Here is a 23,580-nt window from a genome sequence, read left to right on the forward strand (position 1 = left end):
ACACTGTGTTTTTCTGTACAGAAAAATATCACTCCCTTTGATTGGTTACTTTACTCCAGAGGTAGTACAGTTTAAACAAAATATCACGGTAACCTGCTTTTGAAATCTGATAGTTATGTGCTACAGTATTAAGTCTAATCCCACCTTAAATTGAACAGCTATCATGTGGTTATATCTTGCACCCGCAACTCTATGCAACCTTGCGTAAACACACGACCATGCGTGCCTCCATGCCATTTGTGAGACCCTACGCCACGTGCACACTTCCGTACGCCTTCCTTATGTTCCGTACCACATGTACAAACATGCGTCCGCAATTTAATAAACCACACTATTTCGATAAATGTGAGCAATAAAACTACTATCGCTCACTAACACAACCCACACTTGTTCCGTATAAACCTAAACGACTAGGTCAGAACTGCGTGTCGTGTTTTACAATTACACCATTAATACACTCTTTCAAATATATATATATATAGTAAACAAATGTATGCGATTTCACACAGATCTAAAATGACTGTTAACCTATGGCAACAATATGTGAGAGATAATGCAAAGTATCTTTACGCTTTGTGTACGCTTTTTGCGCCAAAAATTTACACACAGATTTTTAACCGCTTTTTTTTCCTGTGTCCTTCGGGTTACCTCAGCACCTCTCTAGACTAGACAGAACAGACGTGATCTAACAGCACAAACTGGTTTTAGCACAATGCAAGGTTATTTAACATGTGTCTCCACCCTTTGCTGATAGATCAAAGTCTGGTATGGCATGCAAGTCTGAGAGTGTGAGAAGAACCGGACAGAGCCCCCAATTGTTAATGCTGATTAACTTTCAGGAAGAAAAAGCAATATCTTAAACTTAAATTTGGGCAGGCCGCTGTGACCGCTAAGTGTGTGTGTGTAAAACGCACGCCGTCACGCTGTAAGCACAGAGTAGCTACACGTGAGGCGGAATACACTTTATAACCCCTAGTAGGAAAGGAACACGACACCAATTGTATTTAAAATGTTGGGATCCGACCCACCAACAGTTATTGACTAAAAGGGGGTTACAACAATAATACAATCACAATAAGAGAAGAGGCTACAATCAATGGATACATACGTTTGTTCGCCAGTGCCACCCGGTTCCGGTCCTCAGTCTATCTGGAAAGATGACCTTCAGAGAATATGTTTGACCGGCCAGGCAGTGTGGCTTTTATACATTAGTCCAAATCATGAAACAATGGAATCTGTAATCTCTTTACCCATAGGTCAAAGGGCTGATCATTTACAGTACAGGAGGGGTCATAGGTCGGTTTGAATAGGAGGGCGATGCCTGGTCCAGGTGCACTTGCAGGTGTTATCCACTGGGTTCCCGCCGAATATCAGAGTACAGTAAATACAGTGTAATATTAGTATTCTGTTCCTGCGCATAGATATGCACAGGAGCGTGCTATCTTCTGCAAACTGCTACCGGAATATTGCTCTTAAAATACTGTGCAGCTGGATACCAAACACCACCTGCTAAACTAATTCTGTCCCTTCATATCCTGTAAAGTCGAATCCCTCTGTTGTTGTACCTTTTAAACAAATGGAACTCGCTGGTGTGGTGCGTGTAGACTATGTGTAAATTATGTACTATGTGAATTAAATATGAGATATGTCTTTGTGGCTTTTCCATGCGAATGCATATGCTAAAGTAATTACTCATACCACGCGCTAACACGCAAGACCGCGTGAGCGATTATACGTAGCTTGCGAGTATGCGCACGCACAGCAGAACAAGCACCCGCATGGGGGCTATCTGTGTGGTGTTTGTATGTGATGAATGTGCTTAGAATATTTTCGACCTCGACAATATATATATATATATATATATATATATATATATATGAATACAGGTTCAGTATCCCATATCCAAAAGGCTTGGGACGAGAAGTATTTGGATATCGTATTTTCCTGTATTTTGTAATAATTGCATGCCATAATGAGATATCATGGCGATGGGACACAGTCTAAGCACAGAATGTATTTATGTTTCATATACAACTTATACACACAGCCTGAAGGTCATTTTATACAATATTTTTGATACATTTGTATATTAAACAAAGTTTGTGTAAATTGAGCAATCAGAAAACATATGTTTCATTATCTCAGTCTCACTCCAAAAATTCCGTATTTCGGAATATTCCGTATTCCAGAATATTTGGATATGGGATACTCTATTATATTACAACTTATACACACAGCCTGAAGGTCATTTTATACAATATTTTTGATAAGTTTGTGCATTACACAAAGTTTGTGTACATACACACAATTCATTTATGTTTCATGTACACCTTATACACACAGCTTGAAGGTCATTTAATACAATATTTTTAATACATTTGTATATTAAACAAAGTTTGTGTAAATTGAGCAATCAGAAAACATATGTTTCATTATCTCAGTCTCACTCCAAAAATTCCGTATTTCGGAATATTCCGTATTCCAGAATATTTGGATATGGGATACTCTATATTATATATATATATATATATATATATATATAAATTAGAGATGAGCGGGTTCGGTTTTACTTGGTTAAAGTTCGGTTTTCCAGTCTTTTCTTATTGGTTATCCAAAACACGTGACATCCATGAGCCAATAAGATGCCGTTTTGAGATCCGAGTAAAACCGAACCCGCACATCTCTAATATATATATAAGTACATAAATATGCCCAATTACCCAATCACCTTGGTTGTAGTGCTGCCTAAATATCACTTTCCAATTCATTACCATCATGCTGCCCTCCAAGCAACTGCCTTCCCTTCAGCCCTGAAAATTATTCTGGCATCAGGAATGGAAGCGACATGTACAATTAAAATAATGGGGTCGATTCAATTCAGCGCGATATGAATAGTGCTGGGAAGGAGTCTCGGAGCTATTTAATTCAGTGCGCTGCTATGTCAGAGAATGCCGGTACTTGCACCTTAAACCGCGTGTTTAGTTGTGAAAACGGGCATTCTCCAACTTAACTGACTGGCGCGATGCTGTCTGAACTAAGGCACAAAACGGCATTGCTGTACTAGTTTTGCCGGATTTCTGCTTGCACCTTAGGAGGTGTGCAAACAGAAATCCTGTAGTTGGCCTTTACAGCGTACTGAATTGAATAGCTCCGTGACATCCTTCCCGTCACTATTGACTGCGCGCTGAATTGACTCAACTTCAATGAAAGAAAAAATTAGTTTTTTTATATCAGTCTTAGTTGCAATATTTAACTGTTGAATGAACTCTTAAAGCCTTTTTTTGTTCCGTTTATGTGCTTGGTTTGCTTTAATGCTATATTGTCTACATTTTTATATGTTTAGGCTATAAAAGAATCTAATCTGACGAGCGAGCAGAGTTCTCCAAGGATGGATAGTCATAGAAAATCAAGGTAACTGCTGTATTGTTATTATTAGTTATATATCGCAAGTACCAGAGCCAGTTATTCACACAATTTATGTGCCAAATGGTTCATGTGGGCATTATACACTGATGCAGCAGTATAAACTGCTGGAAATTTGGTGAGCTTTGATCAGAGAGGTGCGGAAAAGTTAGACAGGGGAGGCACTGCCTCACCTGCCATAGACTATTTACTCCAGAGTTTTGACTATAAAAAAGGTTAGACGAATACAAAAAAGATATTCTGATATATTCTTTGTAATTTTCATATACTTTATATAGTGAAAATGCTGGCGTATATGTCAGTTAGATTCACACCTGATCGCTGCTGTGCCTTTTCACACAGCGGGATGATTATCTAACTACTGTGCATGCGTATGCACTGCAATGAGCACCCAAGGCGCCAAACAGCGACAGGATGGTGCCAAAATTTTGATCGCACGGGCGTTCGCAAGATGGTTGACAGAAGGCGGACGTTTGTGGGTGGTAACTGTCCGTTTTCAGGGAGTGTCTGGAAAAACGCAGGCGTTCCAAAGGGTTTTCAGGGCGGGTGTGTGACGTCAGTTCCGGCACCGATCAGCCTGATTCCTTCGCACTGGAGGAGTAAGTATTGAGCTGCGCACAGACTGCACACACTGCACAGAATGGGAAAAACATTCGATGGTGAGTGTGATGTGAACGGTTTTGCAGCTGTCCGCTGACTGAGGGGAATTTTCGCACAGTGTACACATGTAATCGCACACTTGCATGGGGCGAATTTTCACTCCCCCTGGGCGGCGACTATCTAATCGCATGACAGTGTAATTTGCAGCACAGCGATCAGGTCTGAATTAGGCCCATAGTACAAGACTGGATAATTACAAACAGAGAAGAAGTAAAGGACTCAGGGACTGATTAAGTGGTGGACACAATTATGACATTAACACAGTTGCTGCTGTTTTGTCTACATCTGAGTCGCACTGCGCATGTGCTGCAATGGTCTTGTGATGGCGGTCGTAGTGTGGATTAGGATGCAGAACTATTGACAGACAATGATCGTTTAGGGAAGGTAACAGGAGGGGTGGGGGTGTTTTGGCTACAAAAAGCCAGGTGTGTCGCGACCGTTTCAAAGGGGTGTCTCAGCAGGGCTTGTGCAAGATTCTCTGCACCCTAGGCAAGGCTTCAACCTGGTGCCCCCTAACCTGCAACCCTCCTGCAGGAGGTCCATCAGGGCTATGAGGAGCCGCCATGCGGGCGCCCCTTGGGAGCCATAGTTATATTCGCCTCCTATGTGCCTTAACATGACTTGATGTTACACGTGTGGCACAGAGGAAGCACTGAGGCACTATGTTGTACAGCCTGATAGTGGTGGCTGCACCTGATTAGATCTGCAGCAGCAGGCAGCACAGTATAAAAAGAGGAGGCTGCATACAGAGACATCCTTCAGTTTTTTGCTAGATGAATTCAGTGGCGCCCTCCAGGTCCTGGCACCCCTAGGCAGCCGCCTAAAGCTGCCTAATGGTAGAGCCGGCCCTGTGTCTCAGCTTGCAACATCATCTCCATACACAGTCAGAAAGGCTCCAGCGCCTTAGTTCCATCAGACATTCTGAGCGATCATAGGGTTTCTCAGATGTTTGATAGTGTGACCAATGAAGCAGCATTGTATGCAAGCAGCAGGTCTGAGACACAAAATGTGGGCGTCTCGGTAGAAATCCCAGTGGCTGTGACATTTGCACAAGCAATGTCTATGAAGATGCAGCAGCTACACGATTAGCGTCATCCATCACTGCTTACAATCTATGCTTGATATAAAATGTATCTTGTATTAGACATTGATTTATAATTCTGCAATGTATCAGGATTAAGATAGTTATACTGTATATTGTATAGGTTCCGCCACAATGGGGCAGTGACATAAATAATTATCCTGTCACATGATTTTATTTCACAATGATGCGTATGCATTGTGTCCTGCAACTTTACCATAGGCCCTCATTCCGAGTTGATCGCTCGCTAGCTACTTTTAGCAGCCGTGCAAACACATAGTCGCCGCCTACGGGGGAGTGTATTTTTGCTTGCAAGTGTGCGAACGCCTGTGCAGCAGAGCGGCTGCAAACACATTTTGTGCAGAACAAGACCAGCCCTGTAGTTACTTATTTTGTGTGATGATTGCTGCGACGAGTGACACGGTAATGACGTCAGATACCCGCTCAGCAAACGCCCGGCCATGCCTGCGTTTTTCCAAACACTCCCAGAAAACGGTCAGTTGCCACCCAGAAACTCCCACTTCCTGTCAATCTCCTTGCGTCCGCCAGTGCGACTGAAAGCGTCGCTAGCACCTGTGCAAAACCACAAAGCTCTTTGTACTTGTACGACGCGCGTGCGCATTGCGGTGCATACGCATGCGCAGATTAGCCCCGTTCTGCCATAATCGCTGAACTGCAAAAATCAGTAGTGAGCGATCAACTCGAAATGAGGGCCATAATCCGTTCTATCAGTGAAACCGCGCCTCTTGTCATACTCCAGACACATCAGAACCAGGTACATAGAGGGGACGGAGCCACAGGTGTGAATGTGACTGACAATGAATAGGCTGCAGAAATGCAACTTTTTTTGTAGCTCCATTTTGTGATTCTGTTTGCTTGCAACTCTGAATAAGGCCTAGGGGCATATATATAGAGGAGGAGGCCCATGTGCAGGCTCCATCAGGGCCCCCTCCTCTCTAGCCGGTGGCAGTGCTGTGACTCTGGGCACTAGTGTCCCTAGGGTACCCTAGTGTTGTCCTATAAGGGGCGAAGGTAGCCAAAGATGGCCCCCGAAGCCAGATAAGGGGGAGGGACGCAAGGCAGCTCCTGGGGGCAATGGAGGGAGCCCCCCCCCAGGCAGGGGGGATGGGGGGAGGTAGCAGCCAGCACACCGGTCCCCCTTTTAGCACCTGGCTGATCATAACGCCCAGTGAGGGTTAGAGGATTTAATTGCAGGGGAGTGGGCAGCAGGAGACTTATATGCTGGGAGCCGGGGGGGCTGAGTGCACTCACCCCCCCCACCAGCAGTAGCGGATCTTGCCACGGGCAAGCAGGACTTTTGCCCGGGGCGCCGCCTTCCGGAGGGCGCCGGTGCCTTCCGGAGGGCTCCGCACCAGGGCAAGATCCGCTGCTGCTGTGCCCCCGGCTGCCCGCTGCCCCCCGCTGGCGCTGGCCGCTGTGAAGGGAAACTAGAGTTTCGCTTCGTGGAGAGGTCCTTTACTGTGCGGTGCGCGATGACGGGGGCGGGGGGCACATTTCAGAGCGCTACACTAGTCTGTACAGGGGGCGTGAATGACCACGCCCCCTGTACGAAGCCACGCGCGCAAAGCCCCAGAACCGGCCCTGCCCCCCAGCAAGGACAAGACGCAGAAGAACAGCAGCAGCAGCAGCAGCAGCTACCTCCAGCCAGAACAAAGGGACAAGCCAGATTCCAGGCAGCAAGGGTGTTTTGGTCTGCATCCACATCTAATCAACAGCAGAGGCATCGGATTACATCCAGCCACATCCAGGCAGGAAAGCAGGGACACATCATACAGTGAGAGGGCATGGAGGTTAATCACACAGCCCCAGCAGTCCAGGGCATCAATCAGGCAGCACGGAATGCAGGAGGTCGGCCTGAGCGGAGGAGAAATCAACCCCACTCGGTACATAGAGCATGTGGGCAGCATACACAGAGGCACTTCCCGTCCAGGAAACATGCAGCCCAGCAAGAGGAAAGGGAGCAGAGGAGCGCCTCCTGGTGGTCGGAGAGCGGAAGGACGGACACAGGCAGGGCATCCGAGCAAGAGAGCGGTGTGCAGAGGGGTAAGCAGTACCAGGGACAAGGATGCAGCTGCAGAAGCGGAGAGCCAGCGCATGCTGGTGGACGTGTTGGCAGAGGGCACGGAGTCAGACAGGCATGAATCAGGGGAGGAGGAGCGGGGCAGCAGCATGGTGCTGCAGCAGAAAAAACAGCCATCCACAGGATCGTATCGTCAGCAGCGCTCGGCTACAATACGGGCAGCTAGCCAGCCACCACGTATCGAGGCACAGGGGAGGTAGCGGAAGCAGCAGAGGCAGCCGAGCAAGGTCACCAGAGATGAGGGGAAAGTGGGTCTTTCTTGCGGAAACCCAGAAATACAACAGCCCCGCACGGCAGCCAGGATTCACCCCCGGCCGCCAGGGATATATGGAGCATCACCGGGCGACATCAGAGGACAACAGATCCCGGAAGGGTAGGCAGGGGTTCTTCACCCATTCCCACCGGTTGATCTCCCCCACCAGGAGAGGTTACCACGACCTTACTACCCCCTACAGTGGACAACAGGCGATGCAAGATTTTCTGACGGAAGCCAGAGGAGGGGGGACGGCGAACCTAAGCGTACCCAAGAACATCGCGGCACTGGCCTCTTCCAGCCAAGAAGCAACACAGTCGGGCGCCGCGACAAGCGCTGCAGAGGGGCTGAGGACAGAGGCCGTCGCCCAGGCAAGCGCGGCGCTGGGAAGCAACGGATCGCCATCACACAGGAACGGTGAGTTAACTATTGCGTGTAATGCTTATGCTGTAAATGACATGTTAGTGCAGGGTAATAGCGCACAAAGTTTTGCAGTTTCCAATTTAGCGCAGGGCGGTTTGCATAGCATTGTGCAGAGCTCAGGGGCATTGGGGGCTAAGGTTAGTGAGCAGACCGAAGGGGGGGAAAGTGAGTCTGGGTCAGAGGATGATGAGAAGTGTAAAGAGCTAAAGGAGCGGCTACGCTTGGCACGTGAGAATATTAAGAAAAAGAAGTTGGCAGCCACAGGGGCTGACGCGGTATTGAGCAGAATAGGGCAAGCTGAGACGGTTAAGTCGGGTTTCTTGCAGCAGGGAGGAGCGATAGACCATGAAATAGACGCGCTAGACTCGCACCTACCAATGCGGCTCAGGAAGGAGATTGTGAAGGGAGACTTTATCGATATATGTTCCCTTACTGAGGAGGGCTGGATGGAGAAGGAAAGATGTAGCGAGAAAGGGAGTTGGCAGAAAGAGTCCTATAAAACTATTGAGCACTGGGTAACTGACATGTTGGCGTACTCAGGCTGTTATGTGGCCGCGTACCCCGACATGGCGATGAATATGTTGAAGTACATTAACCTCATCTACTCCATGTATAAGGATCAAGGGGAACAAGCTTGGCGCAAATCTCGCGAGGTGTTCAGGCTCAGAGCGCAGGGACAGAAGCCAATTAAGTTTGGCGCGAGAGACATTGGGCTATGGTTTAAAGTGCAGGCTAGGGGCACAGTCGAGAAGGGTAGCGCGATGCAAAAGCTAGCAGGGAGGCCTGGCACAGCCAAGCAAGACAAGCTTAAATGCTATGCCTTTAATGATGCGTGTTGTACCAGACCCTCCTGTAGATTTAAACATGCTTGCACCCTCTGTAACGGGAGTCACCCAGAAAAAGAGTGCTTTAAGCAGAAAGGACAGCAAGGTGAGAAGGTATCCGGAGCGACTGTCTCTGGCAAAAGCAACTAGCCCAGTGAGGCTAGGGGGAATCTGGGAGTGGCTGTCCAGATACCCCATGCGGGCAGAAGCCAAGCTGCTACAGGAGGGCTTCCTGGGGGGGTTTTAGGAATCCCATAAGGAAGCCCGTCGCCCCAAGCGCATGCACCACGAACCTGCACTCCATCTGCGCGCAGCCAGAGGCAGCACGCGAAAAAATTGTTAAGGAATTGGCCCTAGATAGGATGGCGGGTCCGTTCAAGGCCCCACCGCTGCCAGGCTTAGTAATTTCCCCTTTGGGCCTAGTACCGAAGAAAGCAGTAGGGAAGTTCAGGCTCATTCAGCACCTATCTTTCCCACAAGGGGAGTCAGTAAATGAGGCCCTAGACGAGGAGCAATGGTGGTCATTCCGAGTTGTTCGCTCGTTATTTTTTTGTCGCAACGGAGCGAATAGTCGCTAATGCGCATGCGCAATGTCCGCAGTGCGACTGCGCCAAGTAAATTTGCTATGCAGTTAGGAATTTTACTCACGGCATTACGAGGTTTTTTCTTCGTTCTGGTGATCGTAATGTGATTGACAGGAAGTGGGTGTTTCTGGGCGGAAACAGGCCGTTTTATGGGAGTGTGCGAAAAAACGCTACCGTTTCTGGGAAAAACGCGGGAGTGGCTGGAGAAACGGAGGAGTGTCTGGGCGAACGCTGGGTGTGTTTGTGACGTCAAACCAGGAACGACAAGCACTGAACTGATCGCAGATGCCGAGTAAGTGTGGAGCTACTCAGAAACTGCTAAGAAGTGTCTATTCGCAATTCTGCTAATCTTTCGTTCGCAATTTTAATATGCTAAGATTCACTCCCAGTAGGCGGCGGCTTAGCGTGTGCAAAGCTGCTAAAAGCAGCTTGCGAGCGAACAACTCGGAATGACCCCCAATGTTCAGTACAATACCAGTCATTTGATCAAGCGATTGCTATGGTTAAAGGGCAGGGGTAAGGAAAATTGTTAGCAAAGCTAGACATTGAATCAGCATTTAGATTGCTCCCCCTGCACCCAGACAGTTTCCATCTCATGGGGTTTTGTTTTGACGGTTATTTTTTCATAGACAAGTGCCTGCCCATGGGCTGCGCCATATCCTGCGCATTGTTCGAAACATTCAGCTCATTCCTGCAATGGTGCCTGGAGGTGCGCACAGGGCGCAAGGCGGTGGTGCATTACTTAGATGATTTTCTCCTGGCAGGTCCAGTGCAATCAGATCAATGCGGGCAGTTGCTGCAGGAGCTAGAGCGTATGCTAGGCGAATTCGGGGTTCCAATTGCCACGGAAAAGACGGAAGGCCCAAAAACAGTCATTTATTACCTGGGCATAGAGATAGACACGGTGAGAATGGAGTGCCGGCTTCCAGCAGAGAAGGTTCAGAAGCTAGGCTACGAAGTAGGGGCATGCGCCAGGGCTAACAAAGTCACCCTAGAGAGGATGCAATCGTTGCTAGGCCTCCTCAATTTTGCCTGCCGGGTAATCCCCATGGGTAGAATTTTCAAGAGACGATTAGAGAGGGCCACTGCTGGTGTGAAGAGAAGACACCACCTCATACGCATCAGCAGGGACCTGAAAGATGATTTGTTGGTATGGGAGGGGTTTTTGCAGCACTTCAATGGGGTGCGCATTTGGCCTAAGGCTGCGCAGTCAAGCCGCGCTTTGGAGTTGTTCACGGACGCGGCGGGGGCCACAGGTTTTGGGGCATATTGGCAAGGCGGATGGTGTGCAGAGTCATGGCCAGACAGGTGGAAGGAGAAAGGCCTCACAAAGAACCTGGCAGCCTTAGAGTTATTTCCCATAGTGGTAGCGGTAGGCATCTGGGGCCAGAGGCTCGCGAACAGACGTATTCAGTTTTGGTGCGACAACATGGGAGGGGTGCAAGCAATAAACAATCAGTCTGCTTCGTCACCCCCAGTAGTAAAATTACTGCGAGGTTTAGTGGCGGCATGTGCCCGGCGAGCAGAATGTGATCGCAGATGCGCTGTCGCGTCAAAAATGGGAGCTATTTAGGGCAGCAGCACCGCTTGCGCAGGAAGAAGGCTTAACATGCCCCTCTCATCTTTGGCAGATAGTCGAGCCTGTCTAGGCGAGCTGGTGGAAAGGTCCCTGGCACCCAAGACGTGGAAAGCCTACAGGGCAGCTTGGGGGAAGTGGCAGCAATTTCAGGGGAGAGGAGCTTCACAAGGGCAAGACCCCTTGCGCCAGTTACTGTCCTTTCGGGGTAAGATGAGGCAAGAAGGGGTGTCGAAAGCCTCGGCCAGCACCACACTAGCAGGTATTTCCTTCTTTTCCAAGTTGCACGGCAAAGGAGACGATACTAAAGTCTTTTTGGTGTGCACCATAATGAGGGGATGGGCCAGGGCAGAGCCATGGAGGCCGGATAAGCGCGAGCCAGTAACTGAGGAAAGACTCAGGAGCATTACCCGTGTCATACAGGGCGTGTGCACTGATAAGTATGAGGCAAAGCTGTTCAGGGCAGCTTTTACTATGGCGTTTGGTGGAGCATTTAGAGTGGGGGAGCTGGTAGCGCAATCAAGCAAGACAGCAGGAACCGGCCTGCTATTCAAAAACGTGGTGGTGAACGAAGACATGGTCTTGTGCAGGATCCACAGGTCAAAGACGGACCAAGGGGGAAAAGGGAGATGGATCCGGCTAGGCCGGCACCGGGACTCAGCAATTTGCCCGGTTGTGGCAGCGCTAAAGTTCCGGGGGGTCAGGCCAGCAGGAGGGGAAAATTCTCTGATTCACGTAGATAGGGCGGCCCTCACCAGGTACCAGTTTGCAGCAGTTTTCAAGAGATGCGTGGCAGCATTGGGCTGGAACGCAAGCAAGTATGGGACGCATTCCTTCAGGATTGGCGCGGCTACGTCCGCAGCCAGTCAAGGGCGCACAGCGGAGGAGACAAAGGGTCTGGGGAGGTGGAGGTCAGACAGAAGTATGAAGTATGTCAGGCAAGTGGTAGCGACAATGTCGCTAGAGCTATCATTGTAATCTACTGACACCTCCCCCCCCCCCCCCCCCCCCCCCGCCCCGCGTGCTTCACAGGGATCGGTGCAAAAAGGAAGATTTGGATCGTGGGCCATTCGTACATGCATTGGGCAGCGCAGCGTGCTGCAGTAAGGCTATACGGGCGGCAGCTGGCCCTGCCGTTTGGTCTCCCCATGGCACCGAGGGTGTTCACCAAAGTGATGGCAGAGATGATGTTACTACTCCGCAAACAAGGAGTGAAAATAATTCTGTACCTGGACGATCTGCTGATAAAGGCACCATCCAGGAAACAATTGTTGGAGAACATTGCCCTCTCAACCAGACTACTTCTGGATCATGGGTGGATTCTGAACCTTCCAAATTCTCACCTAGAACCAACGCAGAGGCTTCAGTTCCTGGGAATGATACTGGACACAGAGTCTCAGAAAGTATTCCTTCCTTTGGAAAAGGCGATCGTAATCCAGTTGATGGTTCGGGCTGTCTTGAAGCCAACACGAATCTCAGTGCATCTCTGCATATGCTTTCTGGGGAAAATGGTGGCTTCTTACAAAGCAATTCAGTATGGAAGGTTTCATGCAAGGCCCTTCCAGCTGGATCTGTTGGACAAATGGTCCGGATCGCATCTTCACATGCACCAGAGGATTCATCTGTCTCCAAAAGCCAGGATCTCCCTCCAGTGGTGGTTACAGACTTCTCACCTCATCGAGGGTCGGAGGTTCGGGATTCAGAATTGGATTCTGCTAACCACAGGTGCAAGCCTCAGAGGTTGGGGCGCAGTTACCCAGGGGGTGCAGTTTCAGGGAAGGTGGTCAAGTCAGGAAATCATCCTTCCAATAAACTTCCTGGAACTCAGGGCTATCTACAACGCACTTCTGCAGGCCTCATCTCGTCTTCATAATCAGCCCATTCAGGTCCAGTCGGACAAAGTGACGGCAGTGATGTACATAAACCGACAGGGCAGAATGAAATGAGCCACAATGTCAAAGGTGTCAAGAATTCTCCTCTGGGCGGAAAAGCACGCAGTGGCGTTGTCAGCGGTCTTCATCCCAGGAGTAGACAACTGGAAAGCAGACTTCTTCAGCAGACACGACCTGCACCCGGGGGAATGGGGCTTTCACCCTGAGGTGTTCCAGTGGATGACACGTCGGTGCGGATATCCACAAATCGACATGATAGCCTCTCGACTCAACAAGAAGCTGAAGCAGTATTGTTCCAGGTCGAAAGACCCACAAGCGGTGGCAGTAGACACTCTGACAACTCCTTGGGTCTACCAGCTGGTGTACATGTTTACTCCACTTCCTCTCATCCCAAGAATTCTAAAAAGAATAAAAAGTGAAAAGGTTCAAGCAATCCTCATTGCTCCACACTGGCCACGAAGTGCCTGGTATGCAGATCTTCTCGAGATGATCCTTGAAGATCCGTGGCCTCTACCTCTTCGCGAGGATCTTCTGCAACAGGGCCCGTTCGTCTATCCAGACTTACCGCGGCTACGTTTAACGTCATGGAAGTTGAACGGTTGATTCTAGCCAGGAGAGGGGTTCCTGACAAGGTCATCCCGACTATGATCCAAGCCAGAAAGGGGGTAACGTCTAAACATTACAACCGTATCTGGAGGAAATATGTCTCTTGGTGTGAAAGCAGACAATATTCTGCGGTGGAATTTCATCTTGGACATTTCCTGCTTCTTCTGCAGTCGGGAGTTGATGGGGGCCTACGTCTAGCCTCCATAAAAGTTCAGATTTTGGCCTTGTCTATTTCCTTGTCTGAGGTCCAGACATTCTTGTAAGGTGTTCTGCACATCCAACCTCCCTTTGTGCCTCCCACGGCACCTTGGGATCTCAACTTGGTGCTGCAGTTCCTCCAATTGAACTGGTTTGAACCGTTACAGGAGGTGGACGTAAAGTACCTTACGCGGAAGACCGTCACACTGTTGGCATTGGCTTCAGCAAGATGTGTGTTGGAGTTGGGTGTGTTGTCTTACAAGACCTCCTACCTAATTTTCCATGAGGACAGAGCTGAACTCAGGACTCGTCAGCAATTTCTTTCTAAGGTGGTGTCCGCGTTTCACATTAACCAACCTATTGTGGTTCCGGTTGTTACGGACACCTCTGCAACTTCAAAGTCTTTGGATGTTGTAAGGGCTTTGAAAGTCTATGTGAAGAGAACAGCTCGTCACAGAAAATCTGACTCGCTGTTCGTTATTTATGATCCCAATAAGATTGGGTGTCCTGCTTCGAAGCAGTCTATTGCACCCTGGATCAGGCTCACTACCCAGTATGCATATTCCATGGCGGGTTTGCCAGTTCCGAAATCTGTTCAAGCCAACTCTAGTAGGTCGGTGGGTTCCTCTTGGACGGCTGCCCGGGGTGTCTCGGCTTTACAACTCTGCCGAGCAGCTACTTGGTCGGGGTTTAACACGTTTGCTAAGTTTTACAAGTTCGATACCTTGGCATCTGAGGACCTTCAGTTTGGTCAATCAGTTCTACAGGAACCTCAGCACTCTCCCACCCGGTTTGGGAGCTTCCCCATGGTACTAAATGGATTCCCAGTATCCCCTAGGATGCAAGAGAAAATAGGATTTTAATTACCTACCGGTAAATCTTTTTCTCGTAGTCCGTAGGGGATACTGGGCGCCCGCCCGGTGCTTCGATCTTCCTGCACTGTTGCTTGGCTAAGTAATGTTGTTTGGCTCAGCTGTTGCTGTTCCTGTTTACAAGTTTTGGTTAGCATGGCTTTCCTCTTGTTATGATTGTGCTGGTTAGAAATCTTACCACTTTACTTTTCTATATCCTTCTCTCAAAGTATGTCCGTCTCCTCGGGCACAGTTTCCTAGACTGAGTCTGGTAGGAGGGGCATAGAGGGAGGAGCTAGCACACCTAATCAAACTTCTATAGTGCCCATGGCTCCTAGTGGACCCATCTATACCCCATGGTACTAAATGGATTCCCAGTATCCCCTACGGACTACGAGAAAAGGATTTACCGGTAGGTAATTAAAATCCTATTTTTATGCAGCATGACTGCAAATTTATGCTGATGCCGCAGCTGCTGGAAATAGTACAGAGACACGCACTGGCTGCATGACAAATCCGCCACTTGCTTTTAAAGACACACCATTGAATGGACATTGCTTACACATTGGTGCTAATTCAGTAAGGATTGCAAATTCTGCCAATTAGCAGAATTTGCAATCTTTCTGTTAGCATGCTGACCGCCGCCCCTCCTTCAACATTTGTTAGCAGAAATTAAGGATGCCTCCTGTATGTTTCCGAATGCATGTAACATCACACAGCCACTGTGATCACGCTCCCACCACGCCCCTGTTCGCATCGCACCGCCCCCAGTTTGCCGGCCTCCGCAATACTCCATCTCCTCCCTGGAAATGGAGAGTTGCCGCCCCCTTCCCTCTGCCCCGCGACCGCCATTGCCTGATTGACAGGCAGAAGCAATCGCATCTTCTGCAGCCCCCCCACAGAAAATGCGGGAGCATGTGCAGGACGGGCGTTGCGCAGTGGCGTAACTACTGCCCCCGCAGTCCTCGCGGTGGCTTGGGGGCGAGGGGCTGCGGGGGCGCCACTGATGTACAGCAGACTGACATGCGGACGAGCGTCCGCATGTCAGTCTCCAGTCTCCTTCCCTCCGCCGCTTGTTGGAGGGACACGGAGGGCCTCCCTGTGTCCCTCCTGCTGCATCATCTCCGGCGGCCGCGGGTCTAATAGGGGGAAGTGCCGTCCGTGAGCTCTAATTGGCTCACGAACCGGCACTTCCCCCTAATAGACCCGCGGCCGCCGGAGATGATGCAGCAGGAGGGACACAGGAGAGGCGAGCTGTGTGGCCTCCGTGTCCCTCCAAAAAGCGACAGGGGGGGTAAATATCTGGCACTGGGGGCATATATGGCACTGGGGGGGGAGGGAGGAATATCTGGCACTGGGGCATTTCTGGCACTGGGGGGAATATCTGGCACTGGGGGCATATCTGGCACTGGGGGGAATATCTGGCACTGGGGGCATATCTGGCACGGGGGGAATATCTGGCACTGGGGGGGAATATCTGGCACTGGGGGCATATATGGCACTGGGGGGGGATATCTGGCACTGGGGGCATATATGGCATGGGGGGCATATATGGCACTGGGGGCATATATGGCACTGGGGGGGGGGTATCTGGCACTGGGGCATATATGGCACTGGGGGGAATATCTGGCACTGGGGGCATATATGGCACGGGGGGAATATCTGGCACTGGGGGGGAATATCTGGCACTGGGGGCATATATGGCACGGGGGGAATATCTGGCACTGGGGGGGAATATCTGGCACTGGGGGCATATATGGCACTGGGGGCATATTTGGCACTGGGGGGGAATATATGGCACTGGGCGCATATCTGGCACTGGGGGCATATGTGGCACTGGGGGGGAATATCTGGCACTGGGGGCATATGTGGCACTGGGGGGGTATATGTGTACCTGGCACATGGGGGGGGACACTATATTTGGCACTGGGGCATGTAAGTACCTGGCACCGTGGGGGGAATATCTGGCACTGGGGACATATGTGGCACTGGGAGCACAGCCCTAGCAACAAGGACTACCTCCTAGCAACGAGCATGACACCCAGTGCATGAAACACCTGGCAACGAGCATGACACCCAGTGCATGAAACACCTGGCAACGAGCATGACACCCAGTGCATGAAACCCCTGGCAACGAGCATGACACCCTGAGCATGAAAACCCCTGGCACCGTGCATGGAACCAAGAGCATGAAACCCCTGGCAACGAGCATGGCACCCAGTGCATGAAACCCCTGACAACGAGCAGGTAATTGAAAAGTAATTAGAAGCCTTACTGTAGGACTTAATGTGTAATGGGCATTACGGTGTGTGGCATAATGTATCACGGACATTGCGGTGTGTGTCATAATGTGTCACAGGCATTACGGTGTATGGTATACTATATCGCGGGCATTGTGATATGTGGTATAATGTCTCGGGGTCATTGCAGTGTGTGGCATAATGTATCACGGACATTGCGGTGTGTGTCATAATGTGTCAGGCATTACGGTGTGTGGTATACTATATCACGGGCATTGTGGTATGTGGTATAATGTCTCAGGGTCATTGCAGTGTGGCATAATACATAACGGGCATTGCGATGTGTGGCATAGGGTATAACGGGCAGGGCATTGCGGTATGTGTCACAGGCATTACGGTGTATGGTATACTATATCACGGGCATTGTGGTATAATGTCTCAAGGTCATTGCAGTGTGTGGCATAATGTGTCACAGGCATTGTATGTGCTATAATGTATCGGGCATTGCAGTGTGTGGCATAATGTATCACGGACATTGCGGTGTGTGTCATAATGTGTCACAGACATTGTATGTGCTATAATGTATCAGGGGCATTGCAGTGTGTAGCATAATGTATAACGGGCATTGCGATTCCTGTCATAATGTGTCACAGGCATTACGGTGTGTGGCATAATGTGTCACAGACATTACGGTGTGTGGCATAATGTGTCGGGGGCATTACAGTGTGTGCATATTGTGTCGTGCATTATTGTGTGCGGCATAATGTCTAAGGGCCATTGCAGTATGTGGCATAATGTATACTGGGCATTACTATAAGGAGGAAAAATGACAAATAATGTAAGGGGCATGAATCAGGATTATTTTTCTTTCCTGTGGTGGCCAACGTATGGGCGTGCAGGTTGCAAAACTGGGGTATAAGGTAGTCTTTTCCTGCAATGCCACGCCCCTTTATGCGAAACCACGCCCACTCCAACAAAACCACGCCCCTTTTTTGGCACGCGTACCTTCGGCGCGCGCATATTTATCCCTTTCTTGCTCCCAATTATGGAGCATGAAGGGGGGGGGGGGGGGCGCCGAAGAATTTTTTGGCTTGGGGGAGAAAAATTTCTAGTTACGCCACTGGCGTTGCGTATGCGCCCGCATCTTTTTCACATCACACTGCAATCCAACCTGAATTAGGACCATTGTTCGCACATTGGGCCTAATTCAGACCTGATCGCAGTAGCAAAATTGATCTCTAATGGGCAAAACCATGTATACTGTAGGTGGGGCAGATATAACATGTGCAGAGAGAGTTAGATTTGGGTGGGTTATATTGTTTATGTGCAGGGTAAATACTGGCTGCTTTATTTTTACACTGCAATTTATACCCCTTTTCACACTAGCTCAAAAAACACGGGTAAATGCATGGGGGCGCGCATTTACCAGTGTTTTTTTTGCTAGTGGAAAAGGGTCCCCCCCGCAAAAATCCGGATCAAGTGACCCGTGAATCCTACCTGGGTAGTTAATGATCCAGGTAGGGTTGTAGCGTAAACAGAAGCCGTGTCGATGCGACACGGCTCCCGTTTACACTGTATGGAAGGGCGGCACTGGGAGATCATGTGATCTCCCAGCGCCGTCCCTGCCGCGTCTCTAGCAGCGTCACCAGCCCGGCAATATGCCTGGTTGGTGAGCGCAGTGGGAAAGGGGGCTGAGCATGGGCCGCAGCTGGGCAGCACCCGTGTCAGGATCCGGCTGCGACCCGTGCTTAGTAGTGGAAAAGGGGTATAAGATTTCAGTTTGAACACACCACACCCACATCTAACTCTCTCTGCACATGTTATATCTGCTCCACCTGCAGTGCACATTAGAGAACAATTTTGCTGCTGCGATCAGGTCTGAATTAGGCCCATTGAACATTGCAAAACCTCTGTGGTTGCTCAGAATGTCCATCGTAACATTGCCGCGAGTGCAACTGCAAAACAAGATGCATCACTAGCTGCGACAAGCGCACGTCTGGCTGGCCACCCCATGTCACTTTCCAGGAATGCCCCCAGAAAATCTTTCTCTCTGCGTCCAAATTTGATCTGCATACAAATTTAACAGACTTCTTCTGTAGAAGACTAATTAGCGTGGCAGATTGGAGTCCCCATTATTATCAATAGGGACTATGGACTGACCCTTGACATAACTTTTCGGAGTTTGGCCACACTGTTTTACGCCAGTGAGGACTCCTGCTGCATTACCATATTAGTGCTATCGCTGCTGCTTCCATGTAAGCACAGTGATGCAAATCCAACCATATCTGTCTAAGGCCCACTATGCAGCAGTGTCACATTCCACCGAAAGAGTTGTAGGTTGGTAAATACCAGTGGAATAAATATGCCGCAACAGAATGTCCCTGGGTCTCCTCTTGTTACTCTGTGGCTTTCACTTTTTCCAGCCCCTGCTGCATACTAGAAGGAAACTGAGGTAGGAAGAGCTCCAACAACAAACCAAGGCTTGGGTGTGACTAATAAGATGTATTATATGGAACTACATGTAAAATATATAGGCCCTCATTCCGAGTCGTTCGCTCGGTATTTTTCATCGCATCGCAGTGAAATTCCGCTTAGTGCGCATGCGCAATATTCGCACTGCGACTGCGCCAAGTATCTTTGCTATGAAGAAAGTATTTTTTACTCACGGCTTTTTCATCGCTCCGGCGATCGTAATGTGATTGACAGGAAATGGGTGTTACTGGGCGGAAACACGGCGTTTTATGGGCGTGTGGCTGCAAACGCTACCGTTTCCGGAAAAAACGCAGGAGTGGCCGGAGAAACGGGGGAGTGGTTGGGCGAACGCTGGGTGTGTTTGTGACGTCAAACCAGGAACGACAAGCACTGAACTGATCGCACAGGCAGAGTAAGTCTGGAGCTACTCTAAAACTGCTAAGTAGTTTGTGATCGCAATATTGCGAATACATCGGTCGCAATTTTAAGATGCTAAGATACACTCCCAGTAGGCGGCGGCTTAGCGTGTGTAACTCTGCTAAATTCGCCTTGCGACCGATCAACTCGGAATGAGGGCCATAGTTGTAAATGAAACATATTGTTAGTCATTCTCAAAGATAATCCTATTATACAGCATAAATATAATTTACAATATATTCAACACAGGGACGTGCAGTCACCCTGTCATTCTCCCTTGTCATTAATGATTACAATAATATAAAGAAGATACTTCTGACACATATTCTGTGTCCTAAGTATATGCTTTATATTATTTAAATCATTTCGACATTTTAAAACAGGTTAAAATTTTTTTTAGAGGCATCGAGAGCGGTGCCTCCTGTGGATAATGCCAAAGGGACGGAAGCGGGGGGCGGGGCCAAGGAGAGGGCTGTAAAAGCCCATTAAAAAAAACAGGAAAAGTGGCACCAGTGTGAGTGCCTCAGTGACAGGGGCGTGCTTTCAGCCCATATGAAAGCACGTCCCTGTCACTGATGCAAATATAATAGGGCACTAGAATTTGTGCTCACCGTGTGGTCCAGCCTACTTTCCGATCATGGGCTACTTCTGACCCGAGTCCCGCTGTCCGCTTCCTTTCCTCCGGCAGAACCTCTGCAGTTCTGCCGAAGAGACCCTGGTGGCCTCTGCTCCCCTGACCTCTCCTCCTGACTAGGCGGCCGCGTAAAGCTCAGTGCCGCTTATCTCACCCCCCCCCCCCGCTCACCGTCAGTGCCCCCCCACCCGCTGGCACTTCTCATCTCCTCTCCCCCCCCCGCTCGCCTGGTGTGCTGCTCATCTCACCCCGTCCCCCTGTCACCGTCATTGCTGCACATCCCTCCCTCCCCCATAACCGCGGCTGGTGCTTCTTATCTCCCCCCCCCCCTGCTCGGCTGCTCATCTCTCCACGCTCACCGCTGCTGCTGGTCATCTTTCCCCCCCCCCCCCCCCCCCACCTGGTGTGCTGCTCATCTCACCCTGTCCCCCTGTCACCGTCAGTGCAGCTCACCCCTCCCTCCCCCACAACCGCGGCTGGTGCTTCTTATCTACCACCCCTGCTCAGCTGCTCATCTCTTCACGGCGCTCACCGCTGCTGCTGCTCATCTCTCCCCCCTCCCCTCACCTGGTGTGCTGCTGATCTCACCCCGCCCGCCCCCCCCCCCCGTCACCGTCAGTGCTGCACATCTCTCCCCCCCCATCCACGGCTGGTGCTTCTCATCTCCCCCCCCCCCCTCAGTGCCAGTGCTGCTCATCCCCCCCCCCCCCCCCGCTCACCTGGCAGCTGGCGCTGCTCATCTCCCCCCACTGCGCTCACCATCAGTGCTGCTCATCTCCCAACCCCTCCCGCTGCTCACCCCCCCCCCCCCGCTCAGTGCCAATGCTGCTCATCTCTTCCCCCCCCCCCCCCCCCTCCCTGCTGGTGCTGCTCATCTCTTCCCCCCCCCCCGCTCATCGCCAGTGCTGCCCCCCCGCTCACCGCCAGTACTGCGCATCATCTCCCCCCCCTCCCTGCTCACTGCCAGTGCTGCTCATCTTCCCCACAGACTCCCCCCCCCCACACTCACCGCCAGTGCTTCTCATCTCCCCCCTCCGCCTCACTTCCGCCCGCCGTTCGCTTGTCAGCTGAACTGAGCTGGGCTGTCAGCTGGAGGTAGCGCAGGAGAAGTTGCAGAGGCTTGGCCGCAGCATCTGGGAATATGTGAGAGACCACAGCCGCTATTGACAGACACTGGTAACTGGTGAGTAGCTTGTAAACTCCCAAACTCCCCCCACCCAGTGGCACCAATCTATCTATTTGCCGGTGGATGCCGTGACGTAATTACGTCGCCGTGGCTGCACACGCAACAGACCAGGAGGCTGACTGTGAGCTGGGGGTGGATCCGCGGACCGAGGAATTTATGGCCCGTGGCTCCACCCCCAGCTCACAGTCAGCCTCCTGGTCTCTGGGGTATTGGGCGGCTGGAGGAAGCTGTAGTGCCAGGACGTGCCCGGGGCTTCACTGACACTATCCTGCGCTCACCCCCCGCTGGTGGCTCATTGAGTGTTGGCCGGGGGAAGCTGCAGTGCTGTGCCTGGGGCTCCACTGAGACTGCTGCGCTCACCCCCGCTGGCGACTCATGGGATGTATGTATACACCACATGAGCCACCAGCGGGGGTGAGCGCAGCATAGTCATACACCAGATGAGCCACCAGCGGGGGTGAGCGGGTGACCCCGTGGGTGCTCATCATTTTCCGTGGGTGCTATTTTGCCTTCTCTCCCCTCAGGTCCATCCCTCCCCCCAAGCGGCTCTTCTGTAGTGTAATGTGTATAAGCTGCTCTCCTGTGGTGTGACGTGCATAAGCGGCTCTTCCGTAGTGTAGCGTGTATAAGCGCCTCTACTGTGGTGTGACGTGTATAACCGGCTCTTCTGTGGTGTGTCGTGTTTAAGCGTCTCTTCTGTGGTGTGACTTGTATAAATGTCTCTTCTGTGGTGTAACGTGTATAAGTGTCACTTCTGTGGTGTGACGTGTATAAGCGTCTCTACTGTGGTGTATCTTGTATAACCGGCTCTACTGTGGTGTGACGTGTATAAGCGTCTCTTCTGTGGTGTGACGTGTAGAAGCGTCTCTTCTGTGGTGTAACGTGTATAAGCATCTCTTCTGTGGTGTAACGTGTATAAGCGTCTCTTCTGTGGTGTAACGTGTATAAGCGTCTCTTCTGTGGTGTGACGTGTTTAAGCGTCTCTTCTGTGGTGTGACGTGTATAAACATCTCTACTGTGTTGTGACGTGTATAAGCGTCTCTTCTGTGGTGTATCTTGTATAACCGGCTCTACTGTGGTGTGACGTGTATAAGCGTCTCTTCTGTGGTGTGACGTGTAGAAGCGTCTCTTCTGTGGTGTAACGTGTATAAGCGTCTCTTCTGTGGTGTAACGTGTTTAAGCGTCTCTTCTGTGGTGTAACGTGTATAAGCGTCTCTTCTGTGGTGTGACGTGTATAAGCGTCTCTTCTGTGGTGTGACGTGTATAAACATCTCTACTGTGTTGTGACGTGTATAAGCGTCTCTTCTGTGGTGTGACTTGTATAAACGGCTCTTCTGTAGTGTAACGTGTATAAGCGGCTCTTCTGTGGTGTACCGCTCCTGATAGGCTGCCGGTCCGCAGCAGATTTGAAATAGTAGCGCCACAGTCATAGGAGCCGCAGTGCCGCCGACCACAGCCTCCTCCTCCTTGCACCGCCGCCACCCTCTGCCTCCTCCTCACTACACCTCCGCCACCCTCAGCCGCGCGGCCGCCCTCAGTCCTTCTCTGCACCTCTGCCTCCTCCGCACCATGCCTACCACAGCCTCCTCATCCACTGCACCGCAGACCACAGCATCCTCAGCACCGCCACTACTAAAGAGGTAATCTTACCCTGCTGCCTTTCTCTCTCCCTAGTCTCTACTGTATGCCCTTGCTGTCCCTCTCTCTGTCACTCTCCCTGTCCCTGTGTCCCTGCTGTCACTTTCCCTGTCCCTCTCCATTTCACTCTCCCTGTCCCTATATCTATGCTGTCACTCTCCCTGTCTCTGCTGTCAATCTCCCTGAATTTTTTCTCATTTCATGTAGCATAATGTGAATATCGGCTCATACCGTGTGCTATAATGTGAATTTCGGCTCATTCTGTGTGCTGTAATGTGAATTTTGGCTCATACTGTGTGCTATAATGTGAATTTCGGCTCATTCTGTGTGCTATAATGTGAATTTCGACTCATACCGTATGCTATAATGTGAATTTCAGCTCATTCTGTGTGCTATAATGTGAATTTCGGCTCATACCGTGTGCTATAATGAGAATTGTGGCTCATTGTGTGTGCTATCATGTGAATTTCGGCTCATTCTGTGTCCTATAATGTGAATATCGGCTCATACTGTGTGCTATA

At 50.4% G+C, this 23,580-nt stretch overlaps 1 protein-coding gene across 1 annotated transcript in view; it reads left to right on the plus strand.

Moving 5' to 3' along the window:
• Positions 1 to 23,580, plus strand: part of LOC134957816 (uncharacterized) — a 153,930-nt gene that overhangs the window by 100,199 nt on the left and 30,151 nt on the right. The window contains exon 11 of the mRNA XM_063940036.1: positions 3,344 to 3,411. Coding sequence (XP_063796106.1) covers positions 3,344 to 3,411 — 68 coding nt within the window. The remainder of the gene's footprint in view (positions 1 to 3,343; positions 3,412 to 23,580) is intronic.

The sequence above is a fragment of the Pseudophryne corroboree genome, chromosome 1 (genome assembly GCF_028390025.1).
Source record: "Pseudophryne corroboree isolate aPseCor3 chromosome 1, aPseCor3.hap2, whole genome shotgun sequence".
In the NCBI taxonomy this organism is placed as follows: Eukaryota; Metazoa; Chordata; class Amphibia; order Anura; family Myobatrachidae; genus Pseudophryne; species Pseudophryne corroboree.